This window comes from Doryrhamphus excisus, linkage group LG15 (assembly GCF_037039965.1).
Source record: "Doryrhamphus excisus strain RoL-2023G ecotype Guam linkage group LG15, RoL_Dexc_Guam_v1.1, whole genome shotgun sequence".
Lineage (NCBI taxonomy): Eukaryota > Metazoa > Chordata > Actinopteri > Syngnathiformes > Syngnathidae > Doryrhamphus > Doryrhamphus excisus.
In genome coordinates, this window is record NC_136371.1 from 6,934,969 (window position 1) to 6,946,527 (window position 11,559).

Sequence of the window (11,559 nt, forward strand, 5' to 3'; positions counted from 1 at the left end):
ATATGCTGGTCTTTCCAGTGGCCAAAGGGAATGATGTAATGGCATGGGAGCACGGAGCATGGGATCAGTCTATGACAAGAATAGATAAGAGGCCTGGTGAATGGCGTAGAATTTGCATCTTGCATCAACTTTTATTATATTCTTTAAGACAAGATTATTGAGCACAATACATGTGTTATGCGTATCTGAGCCCTGATTCATCCATGTGTTATTTAACACTTCACATTTGCCCACAATCATCTCAATTCATGCAACTGTCGAGTATCTACCAATAAGCCGACTTGATCTGACTCAATGTTTATAAAGGCAATTGCCCCGTTGCTATATTTAGCAATGTTGTCAGTGATTACCAGGAAGTGGAAATGACACCTCTCTTGGCGTCAAGCTTGTCAGCTTGTCATGCCATCATTTAGCAACCATAAGTAAGTGAGAGCCTCATCTTTGTTGACCGTCCTGCTTAGTAGATGCATTGATTCACTGCACTGCTTGCTTCTTGAATGTAGTTCCTGCATGATAGCCTGCGTAGCTAGATTAGAAATTCCATACCTTACTCAGCTTATTAGATAATCAAGAGGGAGAGGTACTGTTTTGAACTGCCATTGTTTTGGTTATGCGAAAACCACATGAGAGATTTCTATGAAACTTTGCACAAGTGTGGCACCAGTCAATTGCCACTTGCCTCTTGTTTTTGCACATTTTGGTTTCCCTGGTACTTTTCTGAGAACCTTGGGAATGAATGATAACATGTTTTGTTTTCTGAAGTCATTTCATGATGATGGAACATTCATTCATTCATTTTTTTTATTTTCTACCTCACAAGGGGTGCTGGAGCCTATCCCAGCTGTCTTTGGGCGAGAGGCGGGGTACACCCTGGACTGGTCGCCAGCCAATCACAGGGCACATATAGACAAACAACCATTCACACTCACATTCATACCTATGGACAATTTGGAGTCGGCAATTAACCTAGCATGTTTTTGGAATGTGGGAGGAAACCGGAGTACCCGGAGAAAACATGCACGGGGGAGAACATGCAAACTCCACACAGAGATGGCCGAGGGTGGAATTGAACCCTGGTCTAATCATTGCATTTTTTTATTATCATTATTGTTGGTGTGGGATACATCCCATGTTTCTATTGTCATGGTGTCCTTTTACACTAAGTTTAAGTTAGCAAGTATCTTATAGGAATAAGCTTATCCCAGACTTCCTGGTCCCCGGTCACCTCCTCCAGCTCCACCGGGGGACACCAAGATGTTCCAAGGACATCTGTGAGACATAGTCATTCATACCTATGGACAATTTGGAGTCACCAATTAACCTAGCATGTTTTTGGAATGTGGGAGGAAACCGGAGTACCCGGAGAAAACCCACGCATGCACGGGGAGAACACAAACTCCACACAGAGATGGCCGAGGGTGGAATTGAACCCTGGTCTCCTAGCTGTGAGGTCTGTGCGCTAACCACTAGACCACATATTCACATAAAAAGTATCAGTATATCAGTGTTATTATTTGCAAACTGTCCTGGACGTATTTACTTGGTATCAGACCGATACGAACATTTTGGTGCTGTAACTTTGGTGAACAGTCCGACTTGATGGCTGCACTCTTTTTATGAATGTGGAGACCCATTCACAAAAGTAAATCACCATTCACGCCCGGTGGGGGGGGGGGGGGGAGTAACACTAGTAACACTACTGACGTATTTGTGACATTTAATTTCCTGAATCCCACTCCCTTCAGACTTCAACAAGCAATTGTTTAATTGACGAGGCACTAAAGCACTAATTAAAGCTTTTAATGGTGTGAGGGACAATGGCGCATATTTCATCATAGTGACAGTTAAGAGGTTTAAATGTCAGTCAGTATAACTAATGGTTTTTTTTTTGTTATCAAATGTAGGGGTCAGGTCTGGAAATGAATGGTGTCTGTTCATAGACGGTACTGGCTGGGTTTCAGACCCTTTCGTAACACCCCCCAATATACAGTTAAATGACACATTTTGTAACGGCCTTTTATTGTAGCCAGCCTAAGGCAATAATCATGCAGTCCATCAGGAATTTGATTTGATTTGCCACACTTATGATGAATGCTCACTAACATATTTGGACAGATTTGTGAACAAAATTTGAGACAGAACTTTGGGTTCCAGCTCATGAAAAACATTGTTGATACTTTGATGTCAATGTGAGTGATTTCTCCCATAAAAAAACATGAGAAGCAGGAAGTGCTGCCATGAGGCCCCGAGTCAATTTACCATAATGGCCCTCCAGTGGAGCGGCTGGGGAAATGTCAATTAGCAGACATCCACCTCCACAAGCCAGTTCAGGCTCACAGGGTTCAGGGCTAATCGCTCATCATTTAGTACGAGTCTGCGTGAACGGAGGTTGAGTCGGAGGCGTGAGTCAAACACTTAAAAGAAGCACAAAAAGGCACACACACACTCTTCCAATTAGCCTTTGAGGCTCACAGCTGGATGTGATGGTCCATGTAGGACGTAAATACAACAGATACAGCGGTGAAACTTCTTTAGTTGCTTTGATTAGTGATCAACTGCACCATTTTTTTCAATATATTTACCAAGAAGCATAGTATATTAAAGTACAGTAGACAGCAATAACATTCTCTCCGATCCAATCAGACAGTACTAAGCAAACTGACTAAACTGACTAAGACACAAACAAGCGCTAAAGAAGCCAAGCCAATGAATGCATTAAAAGAAACAACATGGATGCTTTACAATAATTCAGCCCTCTTGATACACAGAACACAGCCAATGTGCAAAAAAACAACCTTTTTGTGAATGCATATGCTAACCGTGACGGTCTAGCCGTGAATTGTTGCGTTGCTTTTGTGACAAAAACGACAGAGAAATGTGTGTGCAGTTTTGGAACGGAACCACCGCCACTAATAAAGTTTAAAGGCAACCAGTTAATGCTCATTTTTCAGACTCCGATAGAGCAACTACACATAATAACCAGTACAGAAAGCTTTCCATTTCTTCCAGAATCTGCACCTATTCGGCTGTGCTGACCCCTTACTTAGACGTGACATCAGGGGTCTCAAACTCAATTTACTTGGGGGCCACTGGAGCTCGGGTTTGGGTGAGACTGGTTTTCCCAAAAAAAAAAACAAAACGCATTTATTAAAAACAAAAAAATAAAAAAAACTTTGCTTTGGTTCCAATTTTCTACAAAAAAGCTCTGATAAAACATTCCACTGTTCTCAAATATCTTACTTTTTATTTTTCTTCACAAAATGAGATGAAAAATAAATAAACAAATCAAGAATAAAGAAAATCAATCAATCAGTAATAAATAAATATAATAATAATAATAAAACGGCAAATAATAAAAACTTGAGAAAAAAACTTAAGAAATTATTTTTTTCAGATTAAAATGAACAAAGCATTATTAGAGCCCTGTAGACATGACAAAACACGACTATAGTCACATTTATACTCTTTTTATTTACAACATATTGCACAACTTCAGGGTCTTGAGACACATGCTAACTCGCAAACTAGACATCTAGCGACCTAAACGGTAGCCTTCAAGTTATTTCCTTTAAACTTAAATAGCCAAAAACTTACCACTTCCACACGGATAGGGAGGATAACTATTAACAGTTATTTAACCTTTAACATGAACATTAATCAAACGTAATAATTTTTTCTGGGTACATGATACCATACAGCCTCCATATCAAACTTGCGCGGGTCGCACTAACATTAAACTTTCATATTAAGGCGGGGGCCTCAAACTTGGGCCGCGTGTTTGAGACCCCCTGCGTTACATGCACTGTATCACCTAAGCAATAAAAAATAAATAAAGTAAAATATTTGTATATTAAATATTTTAAAGCCATTTTAGAAATATTCCTTTGGGGAATCACTGATCCAGGAGATGTTTGGGCACTTTGAAGTGCTGGAGGTGGTGTCTACATCTGAACCACAACAGGCAAGGCTACCAAAACTTCTTTCTCCAAGTTCCCATTCATGCTTCTTCTTCTGTTGCTTTTCATTGGATTTATGGCAGTAAAATAATCTGGGAATGCACAAATGTATTCCTGTCCTAATAGTCCAAACTCAGTTGTGTCCCAGCCCTCATATTCATACTCAATCGTGCTTGTACTCCCACATGTGACAACATTAGTCACGGCACGCTAATTTTCCAGGCCCGGTGACGTCCTCAGGTCTCACTATAAAAGCTTCACCTGGCTATGCTGAGAACCAAAGCAACAAAGGGAAAGTCAGGCTGAGTCGTACTCCAGCACAAAGAAAAAAGAAAATGAACCTAACTTTGTCTCTTTGCTGCTTCAATCTGCTTTTACTGCTGAATTATGTTCGAAGCAAACCCATGTCTGATTTACTGGTAAGTTCAATTCCCTTTTTGCTTTTCATCCATTTGCACTGCAGATACTCTGTAAACATGTTTCCAATTCCTTTCCCGCCAGAGTGTGAAGCAGATTTTAGAAGAGATTAATCACGTATCTCATCACTCCTCAGAGGAGATGCAAGACAGAGGAGGCACCGCAGTGAAGTCGGAGCACAGGGATTCAGACTGGCATCCTTTGGACTCCTCAGATCCCAGTAATTCTGCACTGGAGGCTAAAACAGACACAATTTCTCGTCTTTTCAAAGACCTGTTCCGGACCTCAAAACGCTCTTGGAGCCGATACAAGAAAGCCGGGCTGAGGAGCTGCTTTGGGGTCCGCTTGGATAGGATCGGATCTTTCAGCGGACTGGGATGCTGAGGGTAAGAACCCCCGGAGAGATGCGATGCTTTGTGGTTAATCACATAATGATGTATGTCATGTACCGGTAGCTTCATGTTCATATATTATATTCATAATAATAATTTCATCATTCTGTATACATTACAAATAATTAAATGATTAATATAGTAGTTCTAATTGTACTATACACTTAAAATATTGCCTACTACAGTACACATAGGGGACCAGTAGCAATGATGCAATAATAGAAATGTATCTTTTTTTCTGTTTGCCAGGCATACGCCATCCAGATCCATCGGCAACGTAAAAAAAAAAACATCTCTATTTTTGTTTCTACACACCACTGTACAGCCTCCCGTTTCATACCTTATTGTGATAGTAGGCTATTTATTATTTTTGCATTGATTTTTGTTGTTAACAATACAGTTGCCTTGTATTATATCATATTGTAGTAAAGGAATTTGCATACAAGTGATCTGTGGTTGGTTTATTTATGTCATGTATTTATGTCTGTATGCCTACTATTAAACTTCCTGTATGAGCATACTAGAGAAGATTCACAGAACAACATATATATTATTCATTTATTTATGTTTATTTTATCTCTAAAATTACTAGATTAGTGTATATCAAATCTAAGTAATAACATTAATATATACTGTACATACGTACATGGAGGTAATTATTTATATTCATTCATTCATTCATTTTCTACCGCTTATCCTCACGAGGGTCGTGGTCTTCGGGCGAGAGGCAGGGGACACCCTGGACTGGTCGCCAGCCAATCACAGGGCACATATAGACAAACAACCATTCACACTCACATTCATACCTATGGACAATTTGGAGTCACCAATTAACCTAGCATGTTTTTGGAATGTGGGAGGAAACCGGAGTACCCGGAGAAAACCCACACATGCACGGGGAGAACATGCAAACTCCACACAGAGATGGCCGAGGGTGGGATTGAACTCGGGTCTCCTAGCTGTGAGGTCTGCGCGCTAACCACTTGTCCGCCGTGCAGCCTTATTTATATTAATATATACAAAAATTCTATATATATTGAATTATATCTATTACTTTATGATATTATGTATACCCGGGTGGTGGTTCCCCTTTTCATAGTGTGTTCCAACTATAGGGGGATCACACTCCTCAACCTCCCTGGGAGAGTCTATTCTAGGGTGCTGTCCGTTTACCCACCCTCACCTACGGTCATGAGCTTAGTGTAAAAGGACACTATGACAATAGAAACATAGGATGTCTCCCACACCAACAATAATGATAATAAAATAATGCAATGATAGACCAGGGTTCAATTCCACCCTTGGCCATCTCTGTGTGGAGTTTGCATGTTCTCCCCGTGCATGCGTGGGTTTTCTCCGGGTACTCCGGTTTCCTCCCACATTCCAAAAACATGCTAGGTTAATTGGCGACTCCAAATTGTCCATAGATATGAATGTGAGTGTGAATGGTTGTTTGTCTATACGTGCCCTGTGATTGGCTGGCGACCGGTCCAGGGTGAAAGGTAGGACAAAAATTGTGAAATCAGGTGAAAAAGTGCAAAATTCTCGAGATTTAAAAAAATTTATTTATTTTTAGAAAAAAAATTCCAGGAATAAAGTTGCTTTTTGTCTTGTAGTTAGTTGTCAATGTAAATTCTCCTTGGAATATTCAGATTTTTTCCTCATAAAATTACCAATTTTTCTTGAACAAACATGCTAGGTTAATTGGCCACTCCAAATTGTCCATAGGTATGAATGTGAGTGTGAATGGTTGTTTGTCTATATGTGCCCTGTGATTGGCTGGCAACCAGCCCAAGGTGTACCCTGCCTCTCGCCCGAAGACAGCTGGGATAGACTCCAGCACCCAATCGCGACCCTCGTGAGGATAAACGGTAGAAAATGAATGAATGAATGAATAATGCAATGATGATGATAAAAGTATACATAATAACTGAGAAGTACATATGGCAGGTTTTGTGCTGCTTCCTGCCACGTGAAGGTCTCAGGTCATTTTTGGAAGTGTCATAAAAGCCAATAGGATGTCTGAAGAACCATCTAGCAGACTGGTAGTCTGGATCCAGTTTGTCCTTATGAAGGCAACCATCAACAGTCTCTCACACACACACTCCTTAATTTAGCAACATCACACCCACATAATGGGCGGTGGTTTACTACTTCCCGTTGGCCTGTGACAAGGAGGTCCCGTGTTAGGTGGTGTTGGTATGTTTCTGCTAGTGCATGGATGCCGCTATGTCATATGAATGCCCCACTTCTGAGAGACAACCCTTTAAAAGGAGTCGTTTCCGACAGCTTGGGTTATCAGGACCAGGTGTCAGGAATGCCAGTCCAATTCCTGGCATACCTTCATGGATGGAGCTCGTGTATAAAAGACTAGAGGTTGGTCTTATGGGCTTCATAAGAATCCACAAGCTGTTCAGCAAAGAAACCAAAAAAAAGGTCACCTCTGAAAGAACTTCTAGATATAAGAAAAGATGCTCTCTTCTATCATCGCCTGCAGCTTTCTTCTCATCTTGCACCTTCAACTACCTAATGCATATCCAGTCAGCACGAGTTTGACCACCAGTGACATGGACATCTTAGAGGTAGGTCTAAAAATCTGGCTAATTCTTCTCTAAAAGCTAACATACTGTACCTCATTATGTGTGTGTAGGTGCTCCTTCACAAATTAGAGGAGTCACTTCCAATGCAGACCAAGATGGAGCAGAGGAACCCTGTTGACAACCTGAACACAAACGCCAATGCACAGCTGCCGCTGGATGCTTTGGATGAACCTTCAGTCAGGGAGTTCCTCTCAGCTAAAAACCTGAAGAGCATCCGGAGCGACACCTCCAGAAAATATTCTAGTTGCTTTGGTCGCCGTATGGACCGAGTAGGTTCCATGAGCTCTCTGGGCTGCAACAGTGTTGGCAAAAACAGTAAGTCTGGGGGTATATTTGATATAAATTTCAAATCTGCCTAATTTGCTGTATTTATCACATTTATCATTCTCTTTTCTTGCAGATTCAAAATCAAGATGAAGTCTTACCATCTATGATATAACCTTGGGCAACTGCAATGTCTCTACCAAAAGATATTTTCTATTCATTTGATATTTATTGGCTAATATTTATTAAAATTGTTTGTTTGTGCCTTATGAATATATTTATTTAAACATCTGTACACCATCATGCTTGCTTTTTTCCCCAAAGTAATTTAATAAATGTTTACAACAGCAAAAAAGCTACATTATTTTTTTATACCAGACTTCATAAATATATGTCATATGTGTCATATATGTCATATGTATTTACCTCACCTTAGAGTAACATGCAACAGTGTTAATCATAATCATTGAGTCAATCAAATGAGCAATTTGTGTCAAAGAAAAAGCTGACTGCAACAGGAACATTATCCCATCCTCATATTTATATATATTACATTTGTCAATAGATTATTTTTGTATATTTGTTATCAAAAATGAGCACCAGTACAGACAAGATGTTAAAGTGCCACAAAAGTGTACACATTGTTACCTAAATGCGGCTTAAGACCCACATGTTTTATTTCTGCATCTTCCTGTAGCCATTTTCCATTGTTGTGTGTTTAAGTTAAAACCGAAATAATCAACTTCAGCACCACGGATAGCACACTTTTGAATCAGTATTTCACAAAGGCTTACATTGGATATCAACATTGGATAGAGAAGTAATCCTTGTTTACTTCTCTGACGACTTCCTCGATATATTTTGCAAACTAGTAAAAATCAAGAAGCTACCCAGCATGCCTTGCGGCAGGAACATATGGGTGTGTTTTTTGTCTCCCACATTCCAAATAAACATGCTCGGTTAATTGGTGACTCCAAATTGTCCATAGGTATGAATGTGAGTGTGAATGGTTGTTTGTCTATATGTGCCCTGTGATTGGCTGGCGACCAGTCCAGGGTGTACCCCGCCTCTTGCCCGAAGACAGCTGGGATAGGCTCCAGCACCCCCTGCGACTCTCGTGAGGAAAAAGCGGTAGAAAATGAATGAATGAGTAAAAATCAACAAGTTACCCAGCATGCCTTGCGGCAGGAACATATGGGTGTGTTTTTTGTCTCCCACATTCCAAAAAACATGCTAGGTTAATTGGTGACTCCAAATTGTCCATAGGTATGAATGTGAGTGTGAATGGTTGTTTGTCTATATGTGCCCTGTGATTGGCTGGCGACCAGTCCAGGGTGTACCCCGCCTCTTGCCTGAAGACAGCTGGGATAGGCTCCAGCACCCCCTGCAACCCTCGTGAGGAAAAAGCGGTAGAAAATGAATGAATGAGTAAAAATCAACAAGTTACCCAGCATGCCTTGCGGCAGGAACATATGGGTGTGTTTTTTGTCTCCCACATTCCAAAAAACATGCTAGGTTAATTGGTGACTCCAAATTGTCCATAGGTATGAATGTGAGTGTGAATGGTTGTTTGTCTATATGTGCCCTGTGATTGGCTGGTGACCAGTCCAGGGTGTACCCCGCCTCTCGCCCGAAGACAGCTGGGATAGGCTCCAGCACCCCCTCGGCCCTTGTGAGGACATGCGGTAGAAAATGAATGAATGAAGGGGTATGACCACATGGTGCAGTAGGTCGTGTTGTTTGGAAGGCTTTTTTTGTACACACTAGAGATCGCATCCGACTACTTTGAGGACTCAAACGTGCCACAATAGCACTGCAAGTCATGTTGCCAGCTACACTTTCCATGTTAAAGATTTGAAAAAAATATTTGGAAATAGTTCTCATGTGGCTTGGGGGCCGTTGTTTGCCCACCCATGTGTTCTGGTGCCACAAACAGGAAGGGATATCAGGGTTTTATAGCTGAATTTTTAGTTTTGTGTGGGATACCACCACAACAAAAGCTCTGTGTTTTTACGAGGGATCTTTATTAGGGATTAGTGTGCCTGTTGTGAGGTGATTCAAACCTACAATAAAAGCAGGTAATCAAGTCTGGTGCTTGTGTTTCTCACCTATTGACCACTGTAGAGTACTACATAGCATCACAGCGTCTTTGAATGACTTCATTTAGCCATGTTTATACCGGAAAAAGGCAGTAAGTATGTACAACTGATAATAGGTATGGTTTATTAATTCATGTATCTTTGAAAAACTGTGGCAGAGTGTTGCCACATTGGATAGGAACTGTTTTCTCCTACTATGGGTATTTGCCCGCATGCTGTGAGCATTCTTGTGACTAAACACCAAGTCTGAGCTCACAGCTTTGAGATGGCTCCTGAGGTCATGCCGCTGTTTGCCGGGAAGGGTGATGGTACACAGACATGTAAAATGTATCCTCACACAAACACATGCACACAGCAGCCACCTCCGAGCACCACTTGAGAGTACATCTGACCGGCAGCCTTATCATGCAGAAGTGTTAGAATGCACTTGAGGCGATATGCAAGAGGATGAGCCATCGACGGCCCTGCTGTGCTTATATAAGATGATTCCGGCTTTGTGACTTGCAATTGAAGGATAACATGAGGGTTGTGGTCCTGTGGGGCCTGCTGCCCCTGCTGTGTCAATACACGCTGGTTAGAGGTCACATTTTGGGAAGAACTTCTTCACTTGATGACTTGACTCAGCTCAAGGTAAGACTCTGCAGGAGGACATCTTCTCTTGTGTAAAGCTTGCCACTATGCATTCTCCATCTCAGTCTTTACTAGAACGCTTTGAGGAGACTCTCTCCGAAGTAGCCCAGGAAGACACCTCTGACACGGACTATGCAACGGCTAACCAAGAACCAGAGCGCAGCCAAACCAACCGAGCATGGAACCCAGAGCAGGACAGAGACCAGGAACCAGTGACACCGGACCGAGCCCAGCCACTCTCCGAAGCCCAGAGCAGGGCTATGAGTCAGAGGAACCGTCTAATGGATCTGCTGCTGACTGCCAGGAAGCGGACGTCAGGCTGCTTTGGTGCCAGGATGGACCGCATTGGGAATGCAAGCGGTTTGGGCTGCAACAATGCCAGAGGTGAGCGCTTGGCACAGTGGCACCAATTTATATTCTAACTGCTTCAACAGAAAAATTATTATTTTTTAAATCCTGTAATATTTCCCCATCATTCCTCACTGAATAGTTTTTTTATTATATTATATCACATGTTATTTAATCAACAAAACAATGAATATTGGAGGCTAATATGTTGTAAACAGGAAGAAAACTTATACGTATACTGTAAAAATAAGACACTGCTATTGAGAACATACAGTATGTGATCTCTTCTCTGTCTTTTTTCAGGCTAGGCTGACTCCTGTAGGACACGTGCAGGAGTATTTCCTCAATAATCAACAAAGATGACAAATTGAATATAAGATTCTGTATTTAAAATGTGCATATGCCACGTGTGCATCTCTGTTTATCATGGCACTGTACGCTGTATGAAAACACCCTGTTACTGCATGTGGTCCGAGACAAAAAATACTAATAAAAACATATTTTCCATAGTTCATTGTTTGAGAAAAAGTGTCTTCAACTTCAACCGTCTCCAATTCAAAGTAAAATTCACACCTACTGACTGTGAGGCATATGTGCAAATCCCATGCACCACCGTGCTGTCATCTAAAAATATAATCAACCAGAATGACGTAAACGGCGACAACGCTTGGATGGACAGACCGTGACTAAAAGGTAATATCATAAGATGCTTGATTCCAACCAGTCCAAACAAAGTGAGACGTTTGACGTTATTCATGAGGGGAAACGTGGCAGTGATTCATCCATTCATTACAGTTGGGTGAATTCAAATGACAAGCAGCAGAAGGGAGATATTAATGTGAGTTGCAGCGAC

General features: G+C 41.3%; 3 protein-coding genes across 4 annotated transcripts; all 3 read left to right on the plus strand.

Annotated features, from left to right (window-relative positions):
- Positions 1-4,253: 4,253 nt before the first annotated feature.
- On the plus strand, positions 4,254-5,165 carry nppal (natriuretic peptide A-like). Its single transcript, XM_058051892.2, has 3 exons — positions 4,254-4,375; positions 4,458-4,759; positions 5,015-5,165. The coding sequence occupies exons 1-2, from the start codon at positions 4,292-4,294 to the stop codon at positions 4,755-4,757; spliced, it is 384 nt and encodes a 127-aa protein (XP_057907875.2). The 5' UTR covers positions 4,254-4,291; the 3' UTR covers positions 4,758-4,759; positions 5,015-5,165.
- Positions 5,166-7,212: 2,047 nt separating this feature from the next.
- nppb (natriuretic peptide B) lies at positions 7,213-7,972 on the plus strand. 2 transcript variants are annotated; one of them, XM_058052225.2, is made up of 3 exons: positions 7,213-7,347; positions 7,416-7,680; positions 7,766-7,972. In XM_058052225.2, exons 1-3 carry the CDS (start codon positions 7,237-7,239, stop codon positions 7,780-7,782), a joined length of 393 nt encoding a protein of 130 aa, XP_057908208.2. In that variant the 5' UTR covers positions 7,213-7,236; the 3' UTR covers positions 7,783-7,972. The 2 variants fall into 2 exon arrangements, with proteins under 2 accessions (XP_057908208.2, XP_078652768.1); XM_078796642.1 differs by having other exon boundaries at positions 7,455-7,680.
- Positions 7,973-10,235: 2,263 nt separating this feature from the next.
- nppa (natriuretic peptide A) lies at positions 10,236-11,220 on the plus strand. Its single transcript, XM_058051798.2, has 3 exons — positions 10,236-10,358; positions 10,424-10,742; positions 11,010-11,220. The coding sequence occupies exons 1-3, from the start codon at positions 10,248-10,250 to the stop codon at positions 11,012-11,014; spliced, it is 435 nt and encodes a 144-aa protein (XP_057907781.2). The 5' UTR covers positions 10,236-10,247; the 3' UTR covers positions 11,015-11,220.
- The last annotated feature ends 339 nt before the right edge of the window (positions 11,221-11,559 follow it).

Bases quoted from the DNA above. Each gene is read 5' to 3' on its own strand.
- nppb (XM_058052225.2), top strand. From the start codon at position 7,237: ATGCTCTCTTCTATCATCGCCTGCAGCTTTCTTCTCATCTTGCACCTT. The intron at 7,348-7,415 runs GTAGGTCTAAAA...ATGTGTGTGTAG, and splicing joins GTGACATGGACATCTTAGAG to GTGCTCCTTCACAAATTAGA.
- nppa (XM_058051798.2), top strand. From the start codon at position 10,248: ATGAGGGTTGTGGTCCTGTGGGGCCTGCTGCCCCTGCTGTGTCAATAC. The intron at 10,359-10,423 runs GTAAGACTCTGC...TCTCCATCTCAG, and splicing joins ATGACTTGACTCAGCTCAAG to TCTTTACTAGAACGCTTTGA.
- nppal (XM_058051892.2), top strand. From the start codon at position 4,292: ATGAACCTAACTTTGTCTCTTTGCTGCTTCAATCTGCTTTTACTGCTG. The intron at 4,376-4,457 runs GTAAGTTCAATT...CTTTCCCGCCAG, and splicing joins AACCCATGTCTGATTTACTG to AGTGTGAAGCAGATTTTAGA.